This window comes from Nannobrachium achirus, assembly GCF_963921795.1.
Source record: "Nannobrachium achirus genome assembly, chromosome: 17".
NCBI lineage: Eukaryota > Metazoa > Chordata > Actinopteri > Myctophiformes > Myctophidae > Nannobrachium > Nannobrachium achirus.
This window is the reverse complement of record NC_137824.1, coordinates 13,962,356-13,977,349: the sequence shown is the minus strand read 5'-3', so window position 1 is coordinate 13,977,349 and position 14,994 is coordinate 13,962,356. Positions and strand designations below refer to the sequence as shown.

The 14,994-nt window shown below is 43.2% G+C and overlaps 1 protein-coding gene across 1 annotated transcript; it reads left to right on the top strand.

Annotated features, from left to right (window-relative positions):
* The first annotated feature begins 289 nt into the window (after positions 1-289).
* tmem129 (transmembrane protein 129, E3 ubiquitin protein ligase) lies at positions 290-11,461 on the top strand. Its single transcript, XM_080745848.1, has 8 exons — positions 290-402; positions 2,084-2,308; positions 3,280-3,338; positions 3,902-4,159; positions 4,619-4,779; positions 6,387-6,546; positions 6,950-7,022; positions 8,549-11,461. Exons 2-8 carry the CDS (start codon positions 2,104-2,106, stop codon positions 8,743-8,745), a joined length of 1,113 nt encoding a protein of 370 aa, XP_080601974.1. The 5' UTR covers positions 290-402; positions 2,084-2,103; the 3' UTR covers positions 8,746-11,461.
* The last annotated feature ends 3,533 nt before the right edge of the window (positions 11,462-14,994 follow it).

The window sequence follows — 14,994 nt, the reverse complement described above, 5'->3', positions numbered from 1 at the left end:
TTTCTTCTTCTTCTTCTTCTTCTTCTTCTTCTTCTTCTTCTTCTTCTTCTTCTTCTTCTTCTTCTTATTATTATTATTATTATTATTATTATTATTACCCCAGATCATTGCGTTGTAACTTGTGTGTTGTGACTGTGAGCTGAGCTGATCGTTTTCCTATGCCCGGGCTGCTTATTTCTCTCACAAACTGGCAACGCAAGCGTCCCTTTTATTTTGAAGGTTCTATGTTGTTATTCCGGCTTATGATCGACGTGTCCACATCAGAATACAGTCCTCCTACAGTACAGTGGACTGAGTGGAGGAGTCCGGAGGAGGACTGACTGATTGATTGCAGTATTTATTAGAGTTTGAATAGGAAAAGGTACAGTTTACTGGTACAAGGTCAACTAAAAGGACACTCAGGTAAGCCAAGGCTTCATTACATTGAGATCCTTATGAATGGTGATGTGTAGTAGCCTTGTGTTGGTACTAATGTTACAACACTGACTGAACTGGTTCTAACTCCGTATGGCCTGCCACAAGTATTACATAATCGTCTAAATCGCAATTATTTGACATAATCGATGGCCAAAATGCAAAACCTCCTATCTGAAGAATTCACTTTGTTGGGAAAAAGAAAAAGAAAAATGTGTGTTCAACACCAAAACCTCCCATCTACTATTTATTGGTAAAACAAAAAAAGAAAAGCTACTCCTATCTGCATGTTGTAACAAGTATTACCAGTAACATTTTTTATCAACTCAGCCTCTTGGTGTGGTGAAAGTTTCACCACCTGACACCAATCATTAGCAATCAACAAGGCAATGCAGATACATGTAGGAGGTTTTGAGCTTCAGTATTTGTCATAATCGTTTTCCATGTTGAATATTTCAAATCCTTTTTGTTTGTTTTTTTGTTTCTATGTCAGTAGTGCTCAAACCTTTTCATGTGAAGGACCCCCAAAATGATATGTATTTGGCCACGGACCCCCATCTCAAAATATTTAGTTCCAGGGACTCCCCCAGAGGCAAAACTTTCAGTTACAAATGTTCGCTTAGAAAGGATTTGCACATATTTTCACAACTTTTCAAAAATAGCAGATCTACAAGCGTGCAGCTGTGAGCTTGTATATCTGCTATTTTTCAATATCTGAAGTATAAAATAATTAAGCCTCCACCTTGGACCCTAGTAGAGTTCTCAACGGGCCTGAAAATTAAGGCCCGGCCCTAACTGGGTCGGCCCGAGGCCCTACCTGGCCCCACTAGTTAGCATACATTTTAGGCCCTACCCTACCCTAAATGTCAGGTCGGGTTCGGGTATGGTCGGGTTCTCATTACTCTATCACAGAGTAATAGTAATAAAATATATTACATTTTTTCATTGAGCCCGAGGCCCTACCCGGCCCGACTAACTAAATAGCATACATTTTAGGCCCTACCCTACCCTACCCTAAATGTCGGGTTGGGTTCGGGTATGGTCGGGTTCGGGCAGAATTTGAGAACTCTAGACCAGGGGTTTTCAAAGTGAGTGACGGGGCACCCTGGGGTGCCGTGACGGCAGTCCAGGACTCCAGGGGTGCCGCGAGATAATTTGGAATTTATTTGGACACTTGAAAAAATATTTGGTAATAGTATCATTAAACTGGAAATACAAAGTTATTTTGTCAAAATGTCTATTATCTCAACGTTTTCCTCGCAACATAATCACTAAAATATTGTCACTGTCGGGCAGAAACCTCATATCTCCAAGTTTCAAATGTGTACGTCTTTTGGTAAAGCAAAGCCCTGCTTCATCATACAAGACTGTCACACAAAACTAGTGAAAACAGCCGATCTACAAGCACACAGCGCCTCGCATCGCGAGGCGTTGTGTGCGGATGTGACGCAACCGCTCCCTTGGTGCAGTAGCAATAACATGTCCTACTGGAAGCGTTTGTCTCCTTGCAGCAGCAGCTACTTCCGATACTCGCTGTTCGGGAGCTGCCGTTCCAGACTCTATATAGCATTCGGAGATTGTGGAATAGTTGTCTCAACTTGTCTGGCTACGCGAGACTACTAGTAACTCAGTCCCACTTTTCCCCCCCTTGTGACGCCCCTGGTGACAGCCCTAGGTGGTGGGAGCGCCATGGAGAGCCCGGAGGTGACGTTCACGCTGGCCTACGTGGTGTTCTGCTTCTGCTTCGTGTTCACGCCCAACGAGTTCCGCTCGGCCGGCGTCACCGTGCAGAACCTGTTCTCCGGATGGCTGGGCTCCGAGGACATGGGCTTCGTCCAGCACCACGTCAGGAGGACCAGCGCCACCTTGCTGGTGCACTGTGCACTGCCTCTGGGTGAGATAATGTATTTAACTTTAATAATGCTGGTGCACTGTGCACTGCCTCTGGGTGAGATAATGTATTTAACTTTAATAATGCTGGTGCACTGTGCACTGCCTCTGGGTGAGATAATGTATTTAACTTTAATAATGCTGGTGCACTATGCACTGCCTCTGGGTGAGATAACCTTAAATACTTATACTGGTGTAGCCTGGCTGGGATCCCTTCACATTTCGGGATTTTATCCGGTCGGGAGCGGAAACCACTCCACGTCATGTTGTAGTCCTGACCTAGACGGACTACACTTTGGCCGGAACTATCAAACCAGAAGCAGTTTTAACCCAAAAGAATTCCCCGCACTCAAGGACATAATTTTAGGGCCTACCTAATAAACCCCTTGATGCGGCGTAGTTTTGCTTTCAGAAAATTCGTTAGGTATATGCATCTTTTGGTCCAACTCGTAGCGACTGGCAAGACTACACTAGGCTACTGGATCATTTCAATAGGGATTGGGGAAACAAACGGCGGGAACCAAAACAAAGCGACGCCACTTCTTCTCCTTGTGGTTTCCACCTAGACTGGATCAAACGGCCCATTGTAAACAAATACTGGTGCGCTGCCACTGGGTGAGATATATATCTCATGTATTAACCTTACTTATTACTGGTGCACTGTGCACTGCCTCTAGGTGTGTTTTACATATCCTTTAACCACTTAATGTGTAAAATGTGTTACATTGCAACTTAGAGTGAAGACTATCTTTCGAAACTATTTTTATGTCTTCCTTTGCTGATCTATAGACATAATCACAAACAGAAATTAAGAGTGAGAGACAGAGGGAGTGACAAACAGAAGGAGAAGAGGTTGTGCGTTCCACAACGGAAACAAGTCCATAGGACTTTTAGCCTAACATCAAACCCTGCTTGTGTCTTTCTGGTCAGTGCCATGTGGCTAAATATGTTGTTGTTGTTGTGTACTACTTACAGGTTACTACATGGGAATGTGCATAGCTGCTCCTGACAAGAACCTGGGATATGTCCACCAGGTCAGTGTCTTGTCTGTCTGTCTGTCTGTCTGTCTGTCTGTCTGTCTGTCTGTCTGTCTGTCTGTCATTCTCTCTTTGTTCATCTGGCATTATGTAGAACAGCAGGTACAATGTTATAAAACATCTTAGTTTTACATATTGTACTCCTTGTTTAGGAATCAGCGCTAGTTTGAGATGGGGCTCCTTTCACACTGCGCATTTTAAAACTCGCTCGCTCGTGCTCGTATTCAAACGTTGTATTCTTATAGGCCTACTCTTATTAAGAATAAAAGGCAAATAAGAACAGGTGATTATTCTTATTTATTTTTTGCACGTGAGTGGTGATGATAACCCGCCCGCCCGCCACCCGCCTGAAAAGGTCTGAAACCTTGACCCACCCACCCGATTGCGGGCGGGTTGGCGGGCGGGTGGGGGCACCGGGTCCGCCCGCGCACCACTACAGAGTATGATGTCAGAGCGGCAAACCCAGCATAGACTGTTAAAAAGTGTACACGTCCAGACGGAGTCAGCATGTGTGCCTTTTCACCTACTAGACTGTGACACTGTGATTTCTGTCTGTCCAGGTGAGTGGCGGCTGGCGAGTGTTCCTGCTGCTCTCCCTGAGCCTGCAGGTGGCCTGCTGGGTGCTGGTCATCCACTGGTCCCGCCTCCGCTGGTCCAACCATCCAATCAGCCGGGCCCTGCAGGCCCACGCCCTGCCCCCCCGCTCCGGCTGGGGCGCCGTGGCCACCAGCATCAACACAGAGTTCCGCCGGATCGACAAGTTCGCCACAGGGCCCCCCGAGGCCAGGGTGGTCGTTACTGACACCTGGGTCTTAAAGGTGCGCACGCATGCATGCACGCAAATATGTGGGCATGTGAGAAACACATGCATATCGTTTCTGTCGGGCAGAAACCTTGTATCTCCATATTCTATTTTTTTGTGATTTCTAGTAAATGAACACCCTAGTTGATTATACTACAGCGTCACACAAAAGCATCAAAAGTAGCAGATCCGTAAGATCGAAACACGGGGCGATTGGGCGAAGCAAGACGCGTTTCGGGCTTGTAGATCTGCTACTTAAGCTATATTTTTCTTTTAAATCCTTAAAGGTCCCCAGCAGAGACAATATATACCCAGATGGGTTAGTGTGCAACATTGTTTTCTCACTCAACAGTAAACAAACTAACACATAGTACAATATAATGACTTTCAGAAATATAAGATAAGACCATTTACAGGTGGCAAAAGTAATGGTGTGATGTCACAATAAGGTTGTTTGTTTGTATGTGTTGCCTAGGTAACCACCTACACTGTGCACGTGGCGCTGCAGAGCGACAGCCACCTGACGGTGACTGAATCCAGACAGCACCAGTTGAGCCCAGACACGGCCACGCCCACTCAGATGCTTACCCTGAGAGTGGCCAGTATCAACCCTGCTGTCAAGCCTTTTGATATCAGGTGTGTGTGTGTGTGTGTGTGTGTGTGTGTGTGTGTGTGTGTGTGTGTGTGTGTGTGTGTGTGTGTGTGTGTGTGTGTGTGTGTGTGTGTGTGCGTGCGTGCGTGCGTGCGTGCGTGCGTGCGTGCGTGCGTGCGTGCGTGCGTGCGTGCGTGCGTGCGTGCGTGCGTGCGTGCGTGCGTGCGTGCGTGCGTGCGTGCGTGCGTGCGTGCGTGCGTGCGTGCGTGCGTGCGTGCGTGCGTGCGTGCGTGCGTGCGTGCGTGCGTGCGTGCGTGCGTGCGTGCGTGCGTGCGTGCGTGCGTGCGTGCGTGCGTGCGTGCGTGCGTGCGTGCGTGCGTGCGTGCGTGCGTGCGTGCGTGCGTGCGTGCGTGCGTGCGTGCGTGCGTGCGTGCGTGCGTGCGTGCGTGCGTGCGTGCGTGCGTGCGTGCGTGCGTGCGTGCGTGCGTGCGTGCGTGCGTGCGTGCGTGCGACAAACACACCAATGATACTTTCAGCCTTAAAGGAGTAGTTCACCCTCAAAATGATTTTTCTTTCCCTATTGATTACTCAGCCCATGGAGACTTGAGTTCAATATAATTATATAGTTTTTGTCGCATTCCTAAGCCAATACTTTGAGGAGACTCTTGATTCCGGATGGAGACCCGAATGCATTTGGGTCTCCATCCGTAATGAACAGGGGTATAATCAAATTATTGGCTTAGGAATGGCACAAAAACAAAACAAAAACACATTATTGGGGTGAGTAATCGATAGAAAAAAATGATTTTTGGGGGTGAACTACTCCTTTAACTCATGCAATGGCCACGTCTTCTTTTGGAAGGCTTAAGGTCGTTGCACACTGCTGTGTTTTTCGGGCCGAATATCGGAGCGAATTTCGGAGCGCATAAATACAAAAATCAACCTCACGTTATGTCAATCATGTTTGCACACTGCCGCCCGTTTCGTATTTATTTTCGGACCAGGGTTGATTTTTTTCGATTTTCACAACTGTCACCACTGGGTCCTTTGCTCTCTCTCTTCTCTCTCTCCTTGACCTGAAACATGCTTTCGAGGATTTCGGATTTCCAAAACGCAATGAAAAACCGCTGTGCAACCAGCTTTAGACCATATCTTTTAGTTTTATTGCATTTTCCATAGGTTAGTGATCAGCCCCATCTTGGGTTAAAAAAAAAGTGGAATGCCAGCTGAAAAGGAACTAGAGATTGACGTCATCAAAAAGCACCCCTCCCGTCCGCTCCCTGCTTATTCTTTTCACCAGAACGTCCTTATCTCGACTTCCTTGTGTCGTGTCGCACCTAGCTATAACACTGGGGACTTCAGTGCTAAATAACTATGGCTAGGAGTGGCCAAATGGCTTGCGTTTTCATCCACTGAAGCAGAGAATCGTGTGCATGTCCGTGATTGACCGGGAACTCAATCAGAAAATAGGAACATATTCTGACTGTGACTTAAAAAGCTAAGGAAGAAAACGAAAAACAGCTGGCAGTGGTTAGTTGTGGTTAAATATGCTTGAGAGTGATTGAGTTATAATAGTGACACCGTGTTGAAAGGTCTTCGGGAGATAATTTCCATCCCACGGTGTTTTAACGTTCGTTTGTTTTTTCCCCAGGTTGAACTCGACGGAGTACGCGGAGCTGCGGGAGAAGCTGCACGCTCCCATCAGGAACGCCTCCAACGTGGTGATCCACCAGACTATCAGCGACCTCTTCCTGGAGACCTTCAAAGCCCATGTGGAGCTCAACCTGCCCTACAGGCTGCCCAGCGGACAGGTAAACCTCAGCCTCGCGTAGGCAGGCTTACTCATCTGCGAAGAGAAAAGCCTGGTCAAGCTATGAAGCAGAGAGAGTTCTAGGAGGTGCGGCTCAACTTTCCCGGAAGTTGTCTTTTTGTCCCTGCAAAAGTATTCCCAGCTGAAAAATAATCTGTTCCACTTCTCCCACTCCGTCGGTTGCATTCGCAATAATCAATATACAAACAAAAACATTGATTCGGACAACGTTACACCTATTAATGGTCGGACGTCGATTCGGGTAAGACACAAAGCTGTCAGTTACGCTCGGGCTTCAGGCTGAAAAAAATAATCTGCCCCATCCCAGTTATTATTATGCTATTTACTACTACTAGTGAGTGGCACTAAATGCATCTCCCTCCTTCTGTGTCTCCTCTGTTCAGGAACTAGAACCTTGCATTGGCTGCATGCAGGCCCCAGCATCCACCAAACTCATCAGATTCTGCCATGTGGAAGGTTAGTGTGTGCGTGCATATGTGTGTGTGTGTGTGTGTGTGTGTGTGTGTGTGTGTGTGTGTGTGTGTGTGTGTGTGTGTGTGTGTGTGTGTGTGTGTGTGTGTGTGTGTGTGTGTTAGAGCAGTAGTTCTATTTTAGCGATTTTTTTCTAAAAGAATGTTGAAAACAAGGCCAAATAAGCAACTACACTTCAAAAAACAAAAGCAACTTCTAAAAAAATGCATCAGAGCTGACCACCACTAGATGTCCCCAAACACCACCAGAAACACCACACGCTCCACATAGCTAGTGCACAATAAGTGCATCTAGTCAGAGGATATTAATACAATCTGGGAATAATTCCTTACCAAGACATTTCTTGCCAATACTTTGGCTAGTGTGGCGGGGAGGCTTCTGTCATAATGTTTCACGTTAGGACTTGGTCAAACATTTTCAGTTGTGAAATTTTATTTAGCTTTAAATAAGTAGTTCACCCCCCAAATGCCTTTTTTTCTATTGATTAGTCACGCCATGGAGACTAGAGTTCAATATTATTTTTAGTTTTTTATAAGACAATAATGGGATAACAATACATTTACCCCCATTCGTTCCGGATGTGGAATAATTTTTGTCTTGGAATGTGACAAAAACCCAAAAATATTATTGAACTCTACTCTCCATGGCATGAGTAATCAATAGAAAAAAAGTCATTTTGGGGGTGAACTACTCCTTTAAGATTTTGCAAATTTCTTCTAACAGTTTTCTGAAATAGTACCTGTGTTGCTATAATACCGGTGGTTCTCAGACCTTTTCATGTCAAAGACCACCACAATTATAGGTATTTGCCTACAGTATTTGGCCACGACACCCATCTAAAAATATTAGCGACTTTAAGCAACGCTACGGCAGATGACAACAGTAACCAGAAATGGTCAGCGCTCGATAGATAAACCTGCTGTCGTCGCGGCCGTCTCTACAACGCCAGAAGGTCCCTTCCCATGTAGCGTCTACTACGTCTGCTGCATAGACACTTCGCCATGGGAACCAAAGTGTTCAGTGAAAGGGGTGGGACCCCGTCGCAGACGGCTGTTAGCTTAACGACTTTGACCGCTGCGGCGATTACGTCATAGCAGCCGTAGTCCCGCCTCGCGTTGCGGTTGTAGAAACGGGCTGCTTAAACTGCCTGTTATGTATCAGAGAGCAAATGCTCCCGTCATACAGTCTGGGCGACCGGGGGTCTTATGATGAGCACCCGGTTAAAGCGGAACTGAAGCCTCCTCCCCACTTCTGTTTCATTTTTAACATTGCGCACATTTATCCTAATATGAATAATAATCATCTAAGCGTATTTAGCTTGCTGCTTATAAGAAATGACATTTTAAAACATATTTTCATGAATGGAAATGCCAGCTTCCATTACTCGCCGTTCAGGAGCTTTTAGTTCCAGACTCTATATTGCATTCGGAGATTGTGGAATAGTTGTCTGGCTACACGAGACTAATCACAATGTGAATGTGTCGTTGTGGCGCGTGTGTGGCTTGTTGCAGACGGTGAGGGCGGCGGCGGCGGGGAGTCGGAGTGCCAGCAGTGCTTCTGCAGACCCATGTGGTGCGTGGCGTGCATGGGCCGCTGGTTCGCCAGCCGCCAGGACCAGCAGCGGCCCGACACCTGGCTGGCCAGCCGCGTGCCCTGCCCCACCTGCAGGGCCCGCTTCTGCATCCTGGACGTCTGCCTGGTCCAATGACTGGAACACACACCATGAATAGACTGTTTTTGTTACCGCCCCGCTCTGACTTGACTGGTGTGGTGTCCTCTTAGACTTAGATCATCAACTTAGGCCCCGTTTACACTGCGTTTTTGCAACGAGAATTCCGCAAAATGAAAAGTCAGATATGCCTTCCGGCATTTTCGGGGGTTAAAAAAAACGGAACAAGGTGAGACCGGAATTTTGGATGGAAAAGCTGAGCCCCCTCTCCCCTCGCGTCACCGCGTGAACAACAGAAACGCAAGGAACGACAACACATGTGATGTCATGGCTCGCATACACAGCCTACTGCAGCCACGTTACCATGGTGAATGGTAAACAAGGAAGTAGAATCGTCACCGCCACCTAGCGAAATTACATGGACACTACATCATTTCATGCCCTGATGTGGCTTCATAATATGAATGCTGGATAAAAAGCGAAATGCAACGAGAAACGTTTTCTCTACAGAGCTTTGCCGTCTAAACGGGGCGTAAGTATAGAAAATGGATCGCACACAGTGGTAAGAGACTACCTTTTTCTCTTTTTGCTTTATTGCATATTTAGGGTGAGAAACAGATGTTTTGGCTCTCCAGCCTTCTTCTCACACTAAATATGCAATAAAGCAAAAAAAAAAGAGAAATTAGTCTCTTGCCACTGTGTTTTGCGATCCATTTTCTATACTAAATGGAACACACACACCTCACAGCCTGGGCTGTCACTCACGATTATGACATTTTACAATGACGATTAATTATTCTACACTCAAATAATTTGCGGTTAACAACTTAATTGTGTTTTTTGTTGTTGACAACTGCATTATTTGTTTGGCTTGTAGGCATTTTGATATGACACCTAAATATGCAAAGAAATTACTGACATATTTGACAACTTTATACTTAAAAAAGAACATTGATAGTGGAAATGGCCGATCTACAAGCTCACAGCGTGTTGCAGTGCAACGCGTTGTGAGCTTGTTGATCTGCTATTTCCACTATTTTTGAAAATATATGAACATTTTTCAACATGGAGACGATTATGACAAAATAATTGTGATTTATGTCAAATAATTGCGATTAGACGATTATGTAATAATTGTGACATGCCTATACACTCCCCACAGACACACAGATGTGTGTGTGTTGGTAAAAGAAAGTTGTGAAAGCGTTGCATTGCGACGCATTGCATCGTTGCGACCCTCATTCATGGGTGAAGTGACTAATCTAATAACTAATAACCTCGCTTTTTCAGGTGGTGGGTTTCGTGGGGTGATATCGGAAAGTAAAAGCAGGGGAGTTGTGTCTGGGTTTGCGGTGAAGCGCTCTTCACGGGGCGCGGCTAACGACGTAATGTTGTAGTTTTCTGACTTCGGAAAACTAGCGGTGAACTGCTCTTCACCTTCTCTGGAGTATGTATGAGCCTTAAGGAGGATATTAATTAGGGTTATTTGGAGTTAATATCATGTTATCCTTGATTCAGTAAGTGATTAAAGGGATATTTTACTTTAAAAAAAACATGTGGTCATTTTATCGTCTAATCAGGCTTTTATGAACACCCTGGACAGATTTTAGTTTTCTTGATTCAACATTTAGATATTTAATGTAAATGTTACCAGGCCCTCCTCATACTACCCTCCTAATAAGTGAGCAGGCCGTGTTTTTTTATAACTGTTTTCATTTATAAAATGGAGTTTGAAGTTACAATGGGTGTGTATGGGGAGATGTCCTGGAGGAGGAGGGCCTGATAACATTTACATCAAATATCTAAATACCGAATGAAACACATTAAAACTAAAAGAACCGAAACTGTTAAGGGTGTTCATAAAAGCCTGATTGGACGATAAAATGACCAAAAGTTTTTTTTTAAGTGAAATATCCCTTTAAGGGTCTCGGTTTATATGGTCACCCTAGTTTAATGGCAAAATTGGGAAGATTTATAATCTCTGTCTCATTAGAACACAATATACAAACAGTCACACACACACACACACACACACACATTGTCGGTGTCGGACAGAAACCTTGTTTGTCCAAGACCGTACTTTTTTTTCTTTTTTTGTTAAAATGGAATAAAAGGTCTGTGTTTCAGTTGATCCAACCAATGTAGTTATTATTATTTAGACACAGTCTCTGCTTAATACATTTCATCGGTTCAGTATTTATAGAACCCACTGACACTTAAACACTTTCAACCTGGCTTCCCTCTCTTGGGCATACCATTGATTGTAGGCAAAAAGAAACGGGTCACACATTTTATAAATGTTTAAAACAGGCACAAAGATAGCAGATTTACAAGCTCTCGTTGCAACATGTTGTATGGAAATACAAGGTTTGTGCTTGACGCAACATGTTATGTGGAGACACAAGACTCTTGCTTGACAACTTGGTGCCCACTGTTCTTGTATCCTATGACGGTGGTTCTCAAAGTGGATTCCAGGGACTCCTTTATGGGGGTCTAAATTGACCCATACAAGTCTGTAACTCTTTTGGTTTTGACCTTGACATTTTTATGTTTGAGAAATACTGTCCTATGAGACTGTTGTGTAATTTCCAGGGACACTTCCAACAACCTGAACTTTATGACTTTTCAGTATAATGTGCCTTTTATCCACCTTGCAGTGTAACTCTGTACCCCTTTCCCTTCTCTCTGCCATTCACCTGCACACAGATGTTGTGTTCTGAATGTTCTAATACAGTGGTTTTCAACCCTTTTCATACCAAGGCCCATTATTTATTCTGCATGTGAGCCACCGACCACTGTTTGATGAGACCCAAAACGTAGAACATGTTGTTAAGCATAAGATTTTGGCCACAATTCCATGCTGTATAATGTGATACCATAGGACAGGCAAACATTGGCCATTTCTACAGTATATTCTCTAATAGACTTGTAGACTTCTTGTAAATTAAGTAATGCAGTTTAACTATTTAACTCTTTGAGAGCATAAAATGAACAGGTCCATTTAGAGTTAAATATCTATAAGGGTCCATTTGGTCATCAACTCATCATCATTTAGCTGGGGACCACCTGGACGACCACTGGTTGAAAACCACTGTGCTGATAGAATTATGTGGAGTCATTCAACCCAGTCTTTGTACATCTGTAGCAAGATGGCTGTAGTCCACGGAGGGGGAATTAGATGATGTTCTAATCTACAGCTTTTGGAACAGTAGGCTATAAGCAACTGTAACATGGGCTTTTTGTTCTTAAAGATGTATTTCTGGCATTTTATATATAGGCCTACTACTACTATTATAGACAGCAGTGACAGTGTTTCAGGAAATGAAAAGAAAGAAAATAAAAAACCTTTCAGGCAGAAACCAACATGTCTAAAATTTTAACTTCAGGGAACATCAGGCAATGAAAAATGAATAAATAAAAACGACACAATACTGCCTCATCAAAGGTATTTGTGACTTTGTCAGATCTATAGAGCGTCGCAGCGGAAGTGGATTCCTGGGGGCACTTAATATTCCCCATTCATTTTCGCCATAGACTTTTACAAATATATTTATAACAATTATGTTAAGCCTCGAACCAAGCCATCCACGATGGAGGTGAATCATGATAATATAACCTTTGATCCTATCCTAAATAATTACATTATTTGATATACTACATTTAATAACTACCCTTTGTTTAGCGATTTTCAAAATGTTCTTTTCATAGAAAAAAAGGTTATATGGTGCTCTATACTTGCATACCCAAATCCCAAGTGTAACCTCTCTCCGCCAGATGGTGGCAGCATTGAGTCTAGTCAGAAGTGCTTTTTTAATACTTTTCATTAGGTTCAATGTGAAAAACGGAGAAGGGAGTTGTGAGTCCGACCGTCCGACGGCGAAGATATGGTACATTTATGTACTCTTGTGCAGTCAACTCGTGATGTTTGACTGATTGCTTGATTGAATACTTTATTAGTAAGAAATGTAAACATTCAGGCTAGTTTTGAAAGAAACCATGCGTTTCACATCCTTTATGACGTTACACCGAAAAAACAATGCCTATTGAATTCCGTGCCGCCAGGGCTCGTTGTTTTCCCCCCACTTTGAGGAGGTTCCAGCCAGAGGGCCCACGTCATAATTAGTTGAAGGTCAGTTTGATTGATTGATTGAAGAATTTATTAGAAGTTTGCAATAGAAAAAAGTACAGTTTCATGACAGTACAAATCACTGGTACAAGGTCAACGAAAAGGAGATCCTAGAAAGCAGAGGCTTGTGATATTGATATTTCTTGGGTTAAAAAGTGTTCTATTAAAAAGGTTAAAGCACTACATTGTGTCAGTAATCATTGCTATAGCATAGAGTGTTTGTACAGTAACAGTGTTAAAGGGGAGAACCACCCATTCTCAATATTGAACTATGTCATTACCTTTGAGTTATATGGAAATAAGACAAATAAGTCCCCCTCCCCTCCCCCCCTTATAAAGCACTAAATAACCATGTATAGTAACTTATAATCTTTATTTATATCTTTATAGTAACTTATAAGTTGCATAACACTGAGTATTAATGCATAACAAAATTATAATATATTTCAGCTATGAGAATGATAAAACTATGCTCCTTCCAAAATTTTCATGATACATAACCATACATTATAGATAAATCGTTATAGGATGCTTTATAATGTGTAATGATTATTATTTTTTAAAACATGAATGAATGTATAGAAGTGCTTTTAAGCAGATTATAATATACATGTAAACGTTATATGTCTGTTTATAATGCATTATAATTGTATTCAATTATAATTAATATGTAGCAGCAAAATGGCTCACAGCCTCTACTGAAGACAAGAAGCCTTGTATGATCAAGAGTCCTCATAGGGACAGTTAACCAGTTGTTTTTAGACAGTTGTATTTAGTCATTGCAAAATAAATGCTTAGCATAACTTTCTTTTCGTGTGTTCATAAAGGTGTCTGCTAACACCTCAATTAGTTGCAACCCAACAGTGGCTGGAGGCAGTGGCTCAGGGGTAGAGAAACCATCATTAGAGTACGGAGGGTTCCCAAAGGGTTCCGGGCCCCCCCAGAGTTAGTGTCGAAGTAGCCCTGAAACATGATACGACCGCCATGTTTCAGGGCTAGTGTCGAAGAGTCCTTGAGCAAGACTCTGTCTGAACCCCTAGTTGCTCCAGGTGAGCAGGTTGGTGGCGCCTTGCATGGTTTCCTCTGCCATCGTGTATGAATGTGTGTGTGAATGTAATGCAACATCTCTGTATAAATATAGTATAAATGCACCATTTACCATATTAGGACTGGGCAAAAAAATGGAAAAATACAAACTGCCCAATATGAACTTTTGGGATGACTAAGAGTCCCAAGGTATGAATGAATGCACCATTGTAAAGCACAACTTGCTTAGAAAAGCGCTATATTGTGGATGCTGAATACATTCCATTAAAGACAAAACTGCCTGGCATTTATCACATTCTTCAAATATGATTAAATATCACTTTGTTTTTCAAATTCAATCTGGATGCAAACAATCTGAGTTAATGACATCATAAAATCATCCCCTCCCCTTTACCATACACCCAACGCTGTGGGTGTGGCTAACTTCAGCCGGGTCACTGCCCACCTGACAACCAGGCTTGCTTAATGAACTGGTGGGTGTGGCCACATAAAAACCTAATTTTAACTTAACTATAATACAGTTCTCAACTATAATATAGCAGTAGCTCAGGAGGTAGAGTGGCTGCTTGAGAAAGGATCGATCCCTGGCTCCTAAATGGGTTGGTGTTGAAGTGTCCTTGAGCAAGACACAGACTGAACCCATAACTGCTCCTGATGAGCAGGTTGGTGCCTGCAACCTGTCCTTCAGATATCAAGGGAAAAGACTCATACATTAATGAGGAGAATCAGAGAATCTTTATCAAACAAACTTTATATAACAGTTAGAAAAGCAAAGCAACAGACCATCATATCATTACATAATAAATGTAATCTATACATTGACTGAGTGTACAATAATAATACTTCTGTGTCACTTTTCTATGGCGTGTGCATTAATAATACTTCTGTGTCACTTTGTTCTATGGCGTGTACAATAAGAATACTTCTGTGTCACTTTTCTATGGCGTGTACAATAATAATACTTCTGTGTCACTTTTCTATGGCGTGTGCATTAATAATACTTCTGTGTCACTTTTCTATGGCGTGTACAATAATAATACTTCTGTGTCACTTTTCTATGGCGTGTGCATTAATAATACTTCTGTGTCACTTTTCTATGGCGTGTACAATAATAA

Bases quoted from the DNA above. Each gene is read 5' to 3' on its own strand.
- tmem129 (XM_080745848.1), top strand. From the start codon at position 2,104: ATGGAGAGCCCGGAGGTGACGTTCACGCTGGCCTACGTGGTGTTCTGC. The intron at 3,339-3,901 runs GTCAGTGTCTTG...CTGTCTGTCCAG, and splicing joins ACCTGGGATATGTCCACCAG to GTGAGTGGCGGCTGGCGAGT. The intron at 6,547-6,949 runs GTAAACCTCAGC...TCCTCTGTTCAG, and splicing joins ACAGGCTGCCCAGCGGACAG to GAACTAGAACCTTGCATTGG.